Below are 17050 nucleotides of genomic sequence, written 5' to 3'. Positions count from 1 at the left end.
CCTGTAACAGAGAGGAGGACATTACGCTCTAACATTCACATCTCTTGTAACTGAGAGGACATTACGCTCTAACATTCACATCTCCTGTAACAGAGAGGTCATTACGCTCTAACATTCACATCTCCTGTAACAGAGAGGACATTACGCTCTAACATTCACATCTCCTGTAACAGAGAGGTCATTACACTCTAACATTCACATCTCCTGTAACAGAGAGGAAGACACTACGCTCTAAAATTCACATCTCCTGTAACAGAGAGGAGGACATTACGCTCTAACATTCACATCTCCTGTAACAGAGAGGAGGACATTACGCTCTAACATTCACATCTCTTGTAACTGAGAGGACATTACGCTCTAACATTCACATCTCCTGTAACAGAGAGGTCATTACGCTCTAACATTCACATCTCCTGTAACAGAGAGGACATTACGCTCTAACATTCACATCTCCTGTAACAGAGAGGTCATTACACTCTAACATTCACATCTCCTGTAACAGAGAGGAAGACACTACGCTCTAACATTCACATCTCCTGTAACAGAGAGTAGGTCATTACGCTCTAACATTCACATCTCCTGTAACAGAGAGGAGGACATTACGCTCTAACATTCACATCTCCTGTAACAGAGAGGAGGACATTACACTCTAACATTCACATCTCCTGTAACAGAGAGGAGGACATTACGCTCTAACATTCACATCTCCTGTAACAGAGAGGAGGACATTACACTCTAACATTCACATCTCCTGTAACAGAGAGGAAGACACTACGCTCTAACATTCACATCTCCTGTAACAGAGAGGAGGACATTACGCTCTAACATTCACATCTCCTGTAACAGAGAGTAGGTCATTACGCTCTAACATTCACATCTCCTGTAACAGAGAGGAGGACATTACACTCTAACATTCACATCTCCTGTAACAGAGAGGAAGACACTACGCTCTAACATTCACATCTCCTGTAACAGAGAGGAGGACATTACGCTCTAACATTCACATCTCCTGTAACAGAGAGGACATTACACTCTAACATTCACATCTCCTGTAACAGAGAGGACATTACGCTCTAACATTCACATCTCCTGTAACAGAGAGGAGGTCATTATGCTCTAACATTCACATCTCCTGTAACAGAGAGGAGGACATTACGCTCTAACATTCACATCTCTTGTAACTGAGAGGACATTACGCTCTAACATTCACATCTCCTGTAACAGAGAGGTCATTACGCTCTAACATTCACATCTCCTGTAACAGAGAGGACATTACGCTCTAACATTCACATCTCCTGTAACAGAGAGTAGGTCATTACGCTCTAACATTCACATCTCCTGTAACAGAGAGGAGGACATTACGCTCTAACATTCACATCTCCTGTAACAGAGGAAGACACTACGCTCTAACATTCACATCTCCTGTAACAGAGAGGAGGACATTACGCTCTAACATTCACATCTCCTGTAACAGAGAGGAGGACATTACGCTCTAACATTCACATCTCCTGGTTTGGGCTAGCGCAATACAGTCACGGTTTGGGCTAGCGTAATCCAGCCATGGTTTGGGCTAGCGTAATCCAGCCATGGTTTGGGCTAGCGTAATCCAGCCATGGTTTGGGCTAGCGTAATCCAGCCATGGTTTGGGCTAGCGTAATCCAGCCATGGTTTGGGCTAGCGTAATCCAGCCATGGTTTGGGCTAGCGTAATCCAGCCATGGTTTGGGCTAGCGTAATCCAGCCATGGTTTGGCCAGTGCAGATAAAAGCTGTGGTCCACTACAAAGGCCTATGTGAACAGATCAGGTGAGGCCCAGTGCTGAGCCTGGGACTGGTCCAGCCTGTTTGGCCCAGAATTAGAGCTCTCGGCTGGGGGTTAAACTCTCCAGACTCGACCCACTCCACACACCCAGAGACAGCTGGTAGGCCTCTCTATGAGTGTTTCATTACAGCGAGAGGGAGGAAGCAAACAAAGTAGGAAGACTGAATGAACTCTAGAAAATCAAGCGAGATAACTGCAGAGAGAGGAAAAGAGATTGAGAGAAGAGGAAGAATGAAACAACCCAGAGGCCTAAGTACGTTTGAATCTACAAAGAGTTTGAGAAACAGAGAACGACAGAGAGAGAGAAGAGACCATCCTTGTTGTGTGAACTTGTCATTGAAGAAGGAACAGCGCATTCTCTCTCTCTCTCCCTCTCTGGGCTTCTGCCTGCTGCCCTGTGGTGTTCACTCCTTTCTAGCCCAATTTAAACACATAAGTAACCCTGGACTACACAGACAACACCACAGACACCTGGACAACACCACAGACACCTGGACAACACCAGACACCACAGACAACACCAGACACCTGGACAACACCACAGACAACACCAGACACCTGGACTACACAGACAACACCACAGACACCTGGACTACACAGACAACACCACAGACACCTGGACAACACCAGACACCACAGACAACACCACAGACAACACCACAGACACCTGGACTACACAGACAACACCACAGACACCTGGACAACACCAGACACCACAGACAACACCACAGACAACACCACAGACACCTGGACTACACAGACAACACCACAGACACCTGGACTACACAGACAACTGGACTACACAGACAACACCACAGACACCTGGACTACACAGACAACACCAGACACCTGGACAACACCACAGACAGCTGGACTACACAGATACACACACGTCTGGGTGATGAAATCGACCCTGCTACCATACTAGCACTTCATAAGGATGTGCGGAGAGCGGACCAGCCTATATCTCACCGATGGTGCAGTTTGTAGTGATTTTCCTTCGCTTTGGATTGTGCCGTAGTAACTCCAGCTCTCGCTTCGTAGGCTCCCACGTCGAGTATTTCTCCCCTACACCTGGTCAAAGACAGAGACATCGTTGAGACATTGACAAAACCAGCAATATTTTCAACCTGATCCTTGATAAAGGTAGCCTGGTCCCAGATCTGTTTGTGCTGTCCTGCCAACTCCTATGGTAATTGTCACACCAGTGACCATAAGAGTTGGCAAATAGATCTGGGACCAGGCTATGATAGAGGTCTATTGCAGGGATCATTCACTAGATTTGGCCCACGGGACAATTTGTTCTTGAGCGAATGGTTGGGGGCCAGAACATAATGACAAAAATAATGGAGACTTCAGACTGACTGCAAGAAGCCCAAACAGATATAATATTTGACTAAAACAATCATTTCAAACCTTGAACATTTGTAAACGATCATGTGTCTATTATGAGTTGGAATATTTGTGAACAGATTTTCTAAATTAAAATCACTTGGAGCTGATTTGCTGGTGTTTTACAGTAATTGTTTTTACTACCCAAGGGCCACCAGTGAGGAAACAATGGTCTATTGAGACCAAAACATTGGTACAAAGATCCATTAAATCTGTGGAGCATGTAGATCACCAGTGTGCTGGAGTTTCTTTCCAAACCTGAACCTAAGGAAAGTCCAGTGGCACGCCTCAGCTATACCTCAGGGCTTCATTCCAAGGCCAGTAGCACTACTCACATTGTATATTAACCATATTGATTCCTTAGTGAACAACTGGAAGCTACACTTTTATGCTGATGACACTCTGCCAGTATTTCCACTGCAGTCATTTATAGGTGGTTGCTGCGCCACGACAAAATCACTGATGCCACGGCCCAAAAATATGGATCATGAAAAAAATATATTTCTGCTAAGGGCGACTTTGAAGATGCTAGAACAATCCACATTTACTTTTCCTCTGCAAACAACACTAGAAATGAATAGAAAACGTATTCTACTCTGGGAGAGTCAGATTTATCTAGTTACCTAGTCGGCTTGTTGTTGCATGTTCTATGCCAGAGAAATATTACTCGAGGCACATTCAAGTTGAGTGCCATTGAGAAGGAAACATGCCGTCTGACAAGCAGTCAATGCACAAGTCTTGCAATCGCAGGGAAAACAGCAGTTTTGATAGCTTTGTTTATTTTATTTATTTTTTAACTAGGCAAGTCGGTTAAGAACAAATTCTTATTTTCAATGACGGCCTAGGAACAGTGGGTTAACTGCCTTGTTCAGGGGCAGAACAACAGATTTTTACCTTGTCAGCTCGGGGATTTGATCTCGCAACCTTCCGGTTACTAGCCCAACGCTCTAACCACTACCTGCCGCCCCGGAGGATCCCAGCTTTCCAGTCCTACTTTATTTATTTCTCAACTCTTAACTCTTCTTTTGAAACCCAGAGTTTTTAGCAATACCATGATTAAGAATGTTACCGCTTTGCAATTTGCTGTGAGTGCATAGAGGAGAGTGGAGTTCAATGTAACATGGATCATCTAACGTGGGGTAAAACACCACCCTACCGCAAAAATGACACAGATTCATGGTGACATGAAGTGGTTTCTGTGAGAGGTACGGGCAGTGTCACACAAGATGGCGGTTTACCCCAAGTTACCCTAACAGGTAGGCCTACATTATATTCACTTTAATTCATCAATAGGATCCTAACTAGATAAAAGATTACATTTGGGATCTAGCTAACGATTAGCTCAATAGGGTAAACGCAGATCGCCAACCAATGCTTCAGCCTATGTATTTATAGCCACTACGCTGCATCAGTTGGGCTACAGGTGATAATGCTGATTGCTAATAGCATACCTGTTAATATGGACCATGTATAGGCTATATGCCTGCCATGGTCCAATATGTTAAAATCATTTAAACAAATGATTGTACCAGTACATGACCAAAAGTATACGGACACCTGCTCGTTGAACATCTCATTCCAAAATCATGAGCATTAATATAGAGTTGGTCACCCCTTTGCTGCTATAACAGCCTCCACTCTTCTGGGAAGGCTTTCTGCTGGGACTTTCTGCTGCCACAAGAGCATTAGTGAGGTCGGGCACTGATGTTTGGCGATTAGACTTGGCTCGCAGTCGCCGTTTCAATTTATCCCAAAGGTGTTCGATGGGGTTGAGGTCAGGGCTCTGTGCAGGCCAGTCAAGTTCTTCCACACCGATCTCAACAAACCATTTCTGTATGGACTTTGCTTTGTGCACAGGGGCACTGTCATGCTGAATCAGGAAAAGGCCTTCCCCAAACTGTTGACACAAAGTTGGAAGCACAGAATTGTCAAGAATGTAATTGTATACCATCGTGTTAAGATTTCCCTTCACTGGAACTAAGGGGCCTAGCCCGAACCATGAAAAACAGCCCCAAACCATCATTCCTCCTCCACCAAACTTTACAGTTGGCACTACGCATTCGGGTAGGTAGCATTCTCCTGGCATCCACCAGACCCAGATTCGCCCAGACTTCCAGATGGTGAAGCCAATGCTTGGCATTGCGTATGGTGATCTTAGGCTTGTGTGCAGCTACTTGGCCATGGAAACCCATTTCATGAAACTCCCGATGAACAGTTGTCCTGACGTTGCTTCCAGAGGCAGTTTGGAACTCGGTAGCGAGTGTTGCAACCACAGCCGAATTTTACGCGCTAGACGCTTTTGCACTCAGCGGTCCTGTTCTGTGAGCTTGTGTGGCCTACCACTTCGCGGCTGAGCCGTTGTTGCTCCTAGTTGTTTCCACTTCACAATAACATCACTTACAGTTGACCAGGGCAGCTCTAGCAGGGCAGAAATGTGACAAACTACTTATAGGAAAGGTGGCATCCTATTATGGTGAAAGTCACTGAGCTCTTGAGTAAGGCCATTCTACTGCCAATGTTCGTCTATGGAGATCGCATGGCTGTGTGCTTGATTTTATACACCTGTCACCAACGGGTGTGGCTGAAATAGCCGAATCCACTAGTTTGAAGGAGTGTCCACATACTTTTGTATATATAGTATATGTGAATGCAGCTGCCACTACTTTAAAATCACTGGATGCAGTTTATCATAGCTCCACACATTGTGATCTGTATCAGAAAGTGGTTAAATAAATAAAGGTTAAAATACATGAAGGAATAAATCAATTATTGACTTGGGGGGGGGGGGGGGGGGGGGGGGCAGAGATAAAACAGACACAGGAAAGTAGTGTTTCCTGAGCTGCTGGAGACCAGCAACACTGTACCTTGCAATTTCCAGGCTTTCCTCTGTTCTTCTTTGGCAATCTGTTCCATCTCTTTGTCGTATATGTAGTCTTGACACACAAAACAATATATTCCACCATATAATAAGTCTATTGCTGGAAGGGAGAGAGCGAGAGAGAAAGAAGGAATATACAACCATTAGGAATAGATATTTCCTACAGAACAACAGCTTGTGTTTATTGCACGTCTAACCTCGTCATTGATGTGGCCAGTGTGAAGACAAGCACTTTGTGTGTGTTCCACTCCTCTATTGATTTGAGCCTTGTGTCGTTCCATGTCATTGCTGCTTGCATTGGAGAATTAGAGAACTATCACGTAGGGAAGGTGTGTGTGTGTGTGCGTGTGTGTGTGTGTGTCAGAGAGTATGTTTTTTTTGTGGGACTGTGTGTGCGTGCATGTCCATCACATCTACCTCCCCTGGTCTTTCCACTAGCCTATGTTCTCCAACACCATGGTAACAATACCTGGTTTCTTCTGTTGCCGTGACAACCTATTTATTCATCGGTTGCACCTCCGTCACTCGGTCGCGTCATGCTACTGTTATGAACGTTCTCAAGCCGCCCTCTGCCGGCGGGCGCCATAGTGGTGATAACCCCAGTCTTTCTGAACGGACGCTAACTACCATTTCATCTAAATTACACTATAGTGCCTGGAAATACGATGACATTGCTAAAGTAGTCAAATATTTAGTAGGAAACTACTTTGCCAGCATTATCATGTCGTCGAATTTACTTTAGCCAGATGGCAACGTTGTCATTAGGGGCGGCAGGTAGCCTAGTGGTTAGAGACAGGTAGCCTAGTGGTTAGAGACAGGTAGTCTAGTGGTTAGAGACAGGTAGCCTAGTGGTTAGAGACAGGTAGTCTAGTGGTTAGAGACAGGTAGTCTAGTGGTTAGAGACAGGTAGCCTAGTGGTTAGAGACAGGTAGCCTAGTGGTTAGAGACAGGTAGCCTAGTGGTTAGAGACAGGTAGCCTAGTGGTTAGAGACAGGTAGCCTAGTGGTTAGAGACAGGTAGCCTAGTGGTTAGAGACAGGTAGCCTAGTGGTTAGAGACAGGTAGCCTAGTGGTTAGAGACAGGTAGCCTAGTGGTTAGAGACAGGTAGCCTAGTGGTTAGAGACAGGTAGCCTAGTGGTTAGAGACAGGTAGTCTAGTGGTTAGAGACAGGTAGCCTAGTGGTTAGAGACAGGTAGCCTAGTGGTTAGAGACAGGTAGCCTAGTGGTTAGAGACAGGTAGCCTAGTGGTTAGAGACAGGTAGCCTAGTGGTTATAGACAGGTAGCCTAGTGGTTAGAGACAGGTAGCCTAGTGGTTAGAGACAGGTAGCCTAGTGGTTAGAGACAGGTAGCCTAGTGGTTAGAGACAGGTAGCCTAGTGGTTAGAGACAGGTAGCCTAGTGGTTAGAGACAGGTAGCCTAGTGGTTAGAGACAGGTAGTCTAGTGGTTAGAGACAGGTAGTCTAGTGGTTAGAGACAGGTAGCCTAGTGGTTAGAGACAGGTAGCCTAGTGGTTAGAGACAGGTAGCCTAGTGGTTAGAGACAGGTAGCCTAGTGGTTAGAGTGTTGGACTAGTAACTGGATTGCTGGTTGCTGGATCAAATCCGTGAGCTGACAAGGTAAAAATCTGTCGTTCTGCCCATGAACAAGGCAGTTAACCCACTGTTCGCCGGTAGTCCGTCATTTAAATAAGAATATATTCTTAATTGACTTGCCTAGTTAAATAAAGGTTGAATAAAAATAAATAAAATAAGCTAGAAAAGGGTGTCAAAAATAACTAGCAATGATAACATTAGCTAGCTAAAATCCGGTGGCCTCCCCTCAATCTTAGCTAGTTATACTGCATCTAAAATCAATCTGGCAACATCAAAATGATGACAAAAAGGTTATTTTACTAATTACTTGCCTCCTATTGAATGTCATAGTATTTCCAAGCCACTGTAATAGTTATCAGAGCATTGACAAGAATGCTTAGCCGGGCATCAGTCCAAAACAAACGTTCAAAACAATATTGTGACGAAACATGCAACTCAGGGACAGTCAAATAGAACCCCTTGCACATTTTGATCCTAAAAGGTTTGTCTCATAACTAGGAGGATCCAGGAGAGTAAAAAGGGACAATTGATGGATAGGCCTAAACATTTATACAGAAAATATAAATGGGGCGTTATGTGTGTGTCCATAAGATGAGAGATGAGCTAGCTAGAAGAAGCTCATCATCTCTGTGTCCAATGACAACAGGCATGCACTGAGAAAGGCCTTGACTGATGTGGTAACCACGGAACAAGAGAAAAGGAGAGAGTTCTGTGTACAACACCACAGAGGAAGTTAAAAATAAATCTGGCAGACAGACAGAGGAGGAGGATGATGAAGGAAGTGAAGGAATCCAGAGGAACAGCTGGGAGTCAGGGGTTCATTTGATGAACGGTACAATGGCACAGTGAGTGAGAGTGTGCTACTGTGGAAAGCCCTGACCTAATTAACACTGTGGTGGTAGTCTGGGGGGCTGGGGTGGGGCGTGATGACAGGAGTGACCCACACGGCTCAGTGTATTTGTGTGTGTGTGTGTCAGAGTGTGTGTGTCTAGATCAAAACCTTACTGTGACACCCCCCTGAACGACCGACACGGCTCAGTGTGTGTGTGTGTGTGTGTGTGTCAGAGTGTGTGTCTAGATCAAAACCTTACTGTGAAACCCCCCTGAACGACCGACACGGCTCAGTGTGTGTGTGTGTGTGTGTGTGTGTGTCAGAGTGTGTGTCTAGATCAAAACCTTATTGTGACACCCCACTGAACAACAGACACAGCTCAGTGTGTGTGTGTGTGTGTGTGTGTGTGTCAGAGTGTGTGTGTGTGTGTGTGTGTGTGTGTGTATATATACATCAAATCCTTACTGTGACACCGCTCCCCCCAGAAGGACCTGCTAACCTCCATCACACCCTAACAGATTACCCTAGCATTACCACCCTCTCATTCATCTGTCACCATTCTCCTCCTTTTACTTATTAGTACTGTATATAGACCCATAATTACCATAGAAATATAATAAAATGGAAATTCCAATGGATCTGTGATGGGTGGTATTTCTACGCCAGCGTCCCAAACGGCACCCCCTTCCCTTCATAGTGCACTACTTCTTACCAGAGCCCTGTGGACCCCGGTCAAATGTAGTGCACTAAATAGAAAACAGAGACTTAGAATCACAGGGTCATTCATAGTCTATGTGGTTGAGGATTAAACATGTCTACCCTCCCACAGAGCTGACTGGGGAACAGACAGGCTTAGAGAAGGACATTTGTCTGCCTGAGACTAAGTACTGGCTCCCAGTAGAACATTAATGCTACGGAGAAGGACGGGCTCTGCTCAATGTCTCTGGAAAGGACAGTTCTCTCAGGCAGAGAGAGGCCTGAATCTGTGTGTGTGTGAGAGAGATAATGGACATGACAACATAAGCTAGCACGTGCACATTTTACCTAGGTTGTGGCGTTTGTTTTTGGCGTGCTCGTGGATGTGTTTCTTGGTGAAGCAGCCGAAGAAGACGCAGGAGAGACAGGAGTGGAGCCGGTTCAGGTGGGCGCCGCACATGTGACAGATACATGACTTGGCCTGCAGGGGGCGAGAGAGAAGGATGGAAGGGAAGGTGAAGAGAGAGGGGGGAGGAAAGGGAGGGGATGGAGAGAGAGAAGGGGTGGAGAGAGAGAGAGAGAGAGTGTCAGAATAAAGAAGGAATATACATTGACATCTTCTGAACATTGAAAAAAAATATGTCATCGTAGCCTGCACTCAAATAAAAAATGGATGTTATGTGCGGTTAGGTTTGTAATATTCAAGCATAGGCGGCGTGTCCATAAGGCTAGGGGAAGCTTTCCTTACAGTCAAATGAACTGCCAAAATGATATAGCCTATTTAGCCTAATCCTTTCTATACAGAAATACATGTAATAATTCTAAATAAGCAACTATAGCATGATTTGGCGACAGAGGATCAATAGGTTATTTAAAAATATATATATTTAAAATATATTGCCTACAATCGGAAAGAAAGGCAGCACGCGCAATTTGGGCAGATTATTGGGGGGGTTCAGTGTTACTTAAAAGTTAGTTTTTGGACAATAATTTCCTCGTCATATTGTATTGTGTCTCTCCTGGTAGACCTATTACATGGACAACGTTGGTTTTATTGATCTGTGTCTGTCAGCAGAGTAGGCTACCTTGTAATTTATTAAAAAAGATTCTGCTAACGTCTCCAGTCATATAAAGTAGAAATGAATGAAATGAGTTTATGAAAAGAGCACATTTTTCTCATGTAAAGAATGAAGAAGTGTATCTGATACAGCCTAGGTCTACTCTACCCTACACGTGCTCAGCCATGCACTGAACACTCTTTATGCATACAACGGTTTAGTTATTTTATTAGCTTAAATTACTATCTAATCTACTCATCTCATTACCAATAGTAGGTTATCGTACATAAGTTTACAAATATAATAAAGCATTCCATGCATCATCACAAGGGAGCATTATGGTGAAAATTAGCTTCCCCAAACTTGAAACTCGCGCAGTGCCGATGTATGCCTCGTAGGCTACACCAGTTGTAAAGTGGATTAATGTGCTTCATTTTAGCAATAAATACAGCACTACATCAGTATAGCAGTACATCAGTATAGCAGTACATCAGTATAGCACTACATCAGTACATCAGTATAGCAGTAAAGCAGTACAGCACTACAGCACTACATCAGTACATCAGTACAGCAGTACATCAGTACAGCAGTACATCAGTATAGCAGTACATCAGTATAGCAGTACATCAGTATAGCAGTACATCAGTATAGCAGTACATCAGTATAGCAGTACATCAGTATAGCAGTACATCAGTACATCAGTATAGCAGTACATCAGTATAGCAGCATAGCAGTACATCAGTATATCTGCTCTCCAACCGGGTTCCAGGGCATACGGGTTTTTTGCCAACTTCAGTTGTGATACAAACCTTATCAAAACATATAGGCTTATGGGCTAGGCTACAGGATGTGTGCTACAATGATTTGAAAAAGTCTGAAAAAAGAAAATCATGCTGTGTTTCATGCCTTTGATTGCACACGCTGGGTATCATTCATGATGACAATACATCATTCTCAAGTGATACTATTGTCACCCATCAGACTATTCTCAAGCAAATCTCATCTTTACATATACTACATAATATAGGCCTGTGTGTGAAATGAGTTGTGATTTAGAATGGACCATTATGTACCTGTCACAACTGGAGCTAGGGGGGGAAATACATACGCACTTAAATAGCGAATGGAGGACGCTTTTCCTGTGGATCATTTTCATGCCAGCCAGGTAGGCTACTCCTGTTGTAAAGGAAGCACTGTGCTTAATATTAGGAATGTTGAGAAATAAATAAAAGTAGGCCTAGCCTATAGAAAGCTGAAGGGATCCTCTTTTTAAGAGACCATCAAAACTCTGTTTTCTCACATCATTTGAATAGCCTATAGAAATGTGCAACATGAGCTCTCATGATGTGTTTGATTTGATTTTGGATTGATGTCAGAGTGATTAGAGGGACAACAGAACGCTGAGTACCAGGCCCCTAGCGACTGGCAGTTAGCAAGTTTGGTAGACTACTGATGACCATCAGCAGCATCAGAGCTGGGAGAAGCCTAATTACCATGACTAAACGTTTATGTGTAATTTGACTGCGGTCATGACTCGTGACCGCCGGTATGACGGTAATACAGTCACCGTAACAGCCCTAAGATGAAGGCAGACAGAGTAGTGATGGTTGGGCCCCTTTGAGAAACCCCATGTGGTCCAATATATAAAAGCAGACACTCTGCTTTTCCACAGAGCACACCATGCTCCTGATTGGATTCATGCATGGTGGGAGAAAGCATCTTTGACACACTGACAGCAGCTGGAGTGTGTGAGTGTGACGCAGAGCCTCAGAGACGACCGAGGGATTTATAGAACCATTAGAATGCCTTGTCTTTAATGGACCTGCAACACTGAGCTCTGCAGGGCCTGAGGCCACAGGGAGAGGAGGACATGGTGAAGTGAGGGCGGGTTGTGTGTGTGTGTGTGTGTGTGTGTGTGTGTGTGTGTGTGAGAGAGAGAGAGAGAGAGAGCAAGCGACACAGAGAGATAAAGAGAGAGAGAGAGAGACGGAGAGAGAGACAGAGAGAAAGAGAAGGAGAGAGAGACGGCGAGAGAGAAAGACAGAGAGAAAGAGATGGAGAGAGAGAGACAGAGAGAGCGACAGAGAGAGAGAGAGACAGCGACAGAGAGAAAGACGGAGAGAGTGAAGATGTGTTAGATTAGAGAAGTGCTGTACGAACAAATATTCTGGAGTTTTCTCTGGCAGCAGAGAGAAAACATGGGAGAGAAAGAGAAAAGGGGAGAGAAAGACATCAACTGAGGAAAGACAGAGAGGAGACACAGCCCTGGTGCTGCCCTGATGACCGAAGACAGTCCCACAGCCCTGGTGCTGCCCTGATGACCGAAGACAGTGCCACAGCCCTGGTGCTGCCCTGATGACCGAAGACAGTCCCACAGCCCTGGTGCTGCCCTGATGACCGAAGACAGTCCCACAGCCCTGGTGCTGCCCTGATGACCGAAGACAGTCCCACAGCCCTGGTGCTGCCCTGATGACCGAAGACAGTCCCACAGCCCTGGTGCTGCCCTGATGACCGAAGACAGTCCCACAGCCCTGGTGCTGCCCTGATGACCGAAGACAGTCCCACAGCCCTGGTGCTGCCCTGATGACCGAAGACAGTCCCACAGCCCTGGTGCTGCCCTGATGACCGAAGACAGTCCCACAGCCCTGGTGCTGCTCTGATGACCGAAGACAGTCCCACAGCCCTGGTGCTGCCCTGATGACCGAAGACAGTCCCACAGCCCTGGTGCTGCTCTGATGACCGAAGACAGTCCCACAGCCCTGGTGCTGCCCTGATGACCGAAGACAGTCCCACAGCCCTGGTGCTGCTCTGATGACCGAAGACAGTCCCACAGCCCTGATGACCGAAGACAGTCCCACAGCCCTGGTGCTGCCCTGATGACCGAAGACAGTCCCACAGCCCTGATGACCGAAGACAGTCCCACAGCCCTGATGACCGAAGACAGTCCCACAGCCCTGATGACCGAAGACAGTCCCACAGCCCTGATGACCGAAGACAGTCCCACAGCCCTGATGACCGAAGACAGTCCCACAGCCCTGGTGCTGCCCTGATGACCGAAGACAGTCCCACAGCCCTGATGACCGAAGACAGTCCGACAGCCCTGATGACCGAAGACAGTCCCACAGCCCTGATGACCGAAGACAGTCCCACAGCCCTGATGACCGAAGACAGTCCCACAGCCCTGATGACCGAAGACAGTCCCACAGCCCTGTTGCTGCCCTGATGACCGAAGACAGTCCCACAGCCCTGATGACCGAAGACAGTCCCACAGCCCTGGTGCTGCCCTGATGACCGAAGACAGTCCCACAGCCCTGATGACCGAAGACAGTCCCACAGCCCTGGTGCTGCCCTGATGACCGAAGACAGTCCCACAGCCCTGGTGCTGCCCTGATGACCGAAGACAGTCCCACAGCCCTGATGACCGAAGACAGTCCCACAGCCCTGATGACCGAAGACAGTCCCACAGCCCTGATGACCGAAGACAGTCCCACAGCCCTGATGACCGAAGACAGTCCCACAGCCCTGATGACCGAAGACAGTCCCACAGCCCTGATGACCGAAGACAGTCCCACAGCCCTGATGACCGAAGACAGTCCCACAGCCCTGATGACCGAAGACAGTCCCACAGCCCTGATGCTGCTCTGACCGAAGACAGTCCCACAGCCCTGATGCTGCTCTGACTGAAGACAGTCCCACAGCCCTGATGCTGCTCTGACTGAAGACAGTCCCACAGCCCTGATGCTGCTCTGACTGAAGACAGTCCCACAGCCCTGATGCTGCTCTGACTGAAGACAGTCCTTTGGCCCTGCCTGAAGCTGATGGGACTGACAAAACAACCATATGGAGGAGCTCTGTACTGTGTTGTAGTGATGAATACGTCGAGAGAAAGGAGAGGGATGGAGAGAAAGGAGGGATGGAAATGGGAGGGATGGAGAAATGAGAGAAAGAGCAGCAGAGAGAGCGGGAGAGATGGAGAGGAGGGATGGAGAAATGAGAGAAAGAGCAGCAGAGAGAGCGGGAGAGATGGAGAGGAGGGATGGAGAAATGAGAGAAAGAGCAGCAGAGAGAGCGGGAGAGATGGAGAGGAGGGATGGAGAAATGAGAGAAAGAGCAGCAGAGAGAGCGGGAGAGATGGAGAGGAGGGATGGAGAAATGAGAGAAAGAGCAGCAGAGAGAGCGGGAGAGATGGAGAGGAGGGATGGAGAAATGAGAGAAAGAGCAGCAGAGAGAGCGGGAGAGATGGAGAGGAGGGATGGAGAAATGAGAGAAAGAGCAGCAGAGAGAGCGGGAGAGATGGAGAGGAGGGATGGAGAAATGAGAGAAAGAGCAGCAGAGAGAGCGGGAGAGATGGAGAGGAGGGATGGAGAAATGAGAGAAAGAGCAGCAGAGAGAGCGGGAGAGATGGAGAGGAGGGATGGAGAAATGAGAGAAAGAGCAGCAGAGAGAGCGGGAGAGATGGAGAGGAGGGATGGAGAAATGAGAGAAAGAGCAGCAGAGAGAGTGGGAGAGATGGAGAGGAGGGATGGAGAAATGAGAGAAAGAGCAGCAGAGAGAGTGGGAGAGATGGAGAGGAGGGATGGAGAAATGAGAGAAAGAGCAGCAGAGAGAGTGGGAGAGATGGAGAGGAGGGATGGAGAAATGAGAGAAAGAGCAGCAGAGAGAGTGGGAGAGATGGAGAGGAGGAAAGATGGACAGAGGCGAGATAAGGGGGAGAGAGTCAAAGACAGAGCAACAGAAAGGAGAGGTGACAGAGAAAGAGAGCTCTAATAAAAGCCATCAGGAAACAGGTGTCACTACATCACCTGCTGGGCAGAGGGAGGGAGAGGGGGAGGAAAGACAGGTGGAATAGAGCAGGAGAAACATTAAAGACTAAAATCTGCAGTTCAGTGTCCATTTCAACCATGTTTCTGGAAATGTGAGTAAGAGATAGTAAGAACACAGTAACCACTGACATGACGCTCACTGACACACACACACAAGCCAAGGTATTAGGCCTAGAGCAAGGAACACCACACAAAAAGGTAGGCTACCTGACGAACAGCAACACAATGAAACAACCCGACACCATTACGACAACATGGAGAACCATTGTAAAGGGGTCATAAAAGATCCAGCCCGGTCTCAGTTTCACTTCCTCCACATTATATGAAACACAGTGTGACTGGTTAGGAGAGGGGACCCAAGGAAACAGTCACTGTGAGAAACAGACTCATGACTCAGAGACAGGCCACAGTGTAATGCCAGTGCATTTACTGGCTTTCTATCTGTCTGCCAATGTGGCATTGATGAGGCAGCTTGTTTCCCCTGCTATAAGTTAGTCATTTAGCGGTCTCGCTATGGCTCCCCACCGCACACAAATTGGAGCCTTTGTTGGTTTTGCTTGAATGTTGTTTGCATCACTGGATGTTGCTTCACAATGCTTTGCTCCCTCACAAGTAAGAAAATCTATCTTTGGGAAACACTGACTCCAGTGACAGGCAGATCACCGGGTGCCATCGGACAGCATGGTGAAAGAGCTGCAGCGTGCAGTTCTGGCCTGCAGGGGGAGTGTCAGGAAAAGAGCTGCACTGACAGCTATGCCAGTCTGATTTTCCTCCCATGTCATCTCCACAGAGCCCAGAGTAATGCTGCTGGCAGGCTGCAGCCACACAAACACCTCATCATAGGAGGACCAGATACACTGTGAGAGAAGACTAGGCTATTGTCCACCTACACGGTTATGATATAAGATTGCAGTTATATCATCATATCACTGAAATAGGACACAGACGCACGTCTATGTAGTTGCGCGGCATTAGGAGCCCGGGGAGGATTGATGATGGTGCAGTAAGCTGGACATTCAGGGCCACAAACAGTAAGCTCTGTTTTCATTCATTCAGTCTGGCGTGGGCGGGGCTTAACACACTGGGATGAATGGGATCTAATGGAGGGGGGCGGGGTCTAATAGTGGCAGGCGCAGGAGAATCACATTCAAACTGGAGCCTGATAACACAGACAGGCTAGTCAGGGCCCTCCAACCCTGTTCCTGGAGAGCTACCCTCCTGTAGGTTTTACCTCCAGCTTGATTCAGTTTATCAACCAGCTAATTAATAGAATCAGGTGTGCTAGATTAGAGTTGGAGTTACAACCTACTGGACTGTAACTCTCCAGGAACAGGGTTGGAGTTAAAACCTACTGGACTGTAACTCTCCAGGAACAGGGGTTGGAGTTAAAATCTACAGGACTGTAACTCTCCAGGAACAGGGGTTGGAGTTAAAATCTACAGGACTGTAACTCTCCAGGAACAGGGCTGGAGTTAAAACCTACTGGACTGTAACTCTACAGGAACAGGGTTGGAGTTAAAACCTACTGGACTGTAACTCTCCAGGAACAGGGTTGGAGTTAATACCTACTGGACTGTAACTCTCCAGGAACAGGGTTGGAGTTAAAACCTACTGGACTGTAACTCTCCAGGAACAGGGTTGGAGTTAATACCTACTGGACTGTAACTCTCCAGGAACAGGGTTGGAGTTAAAATCTACAGGACTGTAACTCTCCAGGAACAGGGTTGGAGTTAAAACCTACTGGACTGTAGCTCTCCAGGAACAGGGTTGGAGTTAAAATCTACAGGACTGTAACTCTCCAGGAACAGGGCTGGAGAGCCCTGGGCTAGACACAGCCATTACCACCACACTCAATGACATGAGCAAGAGATGATGAGAGTAGAATGAGGCTGAAAGGCAGACGTTAGATGTAGGCTTATATGAACGAGAGAGTGAGAAAGAAGCAGAAAGATGAGAGA

General features: G+C 46.8%; 1 protein-coding gene across 5 annotated transcripts in view; it reads right to left on the bottom strand.

Annotated features, from left to right (window-relative positions):
• LOC106601875 (ubiquitin carboxyl-terminal hydrolase 22) overlaps positions 1–17050 on the bottom strand; it is an 82378-nt gene that overhangs the window by 36228 nt on the left and 29100 nt on the right. For 4 of the 5 annotated variants that reach the window (XR_014391713.1, XR_014391712.1, XM_045715667.2 and 1 more), the window contains 3 exons: positions 9560–9692; positions 6077–6190; positions 2793–2894 (listed from right to left, as the gene is read on the bottom strand). Coding sequence is in view for 3 of the 5 variants with exons in the window: in XM_045715667.2 (XP_045571623.1) it covers positions 2793–2894; positions 6077–6190; positions 9560–9692 (349 nt within the window). In the remaining 2 variants the exon portion in view is untranslated. The remainder of the gene's footprint in view (positions 1–2792; positions 2895–6076; positions 6191–9559; positions 9693–17050) is intronic. The other variant, XM_045715669.2, reaches the window with a different exon arrangement.

The sequence above is a fragment of the Salmo salar genome, chromosome 03, assembly GCF_965601325.2.
Source record: "Salmo salar chromosome 03, fSalSal1, whole genome shotgun sequence".
Lineage (NCBI taxonomy): Eukaryota > Metazoa > Chordata > Actinopteri > Salmoniformes > Salmonidae > Salmo > Salmo salar.
Note: the sequence above shows the minus strand (reverse complement) of the source record. Positions and strands in the feature narration are given on the sequence as shown.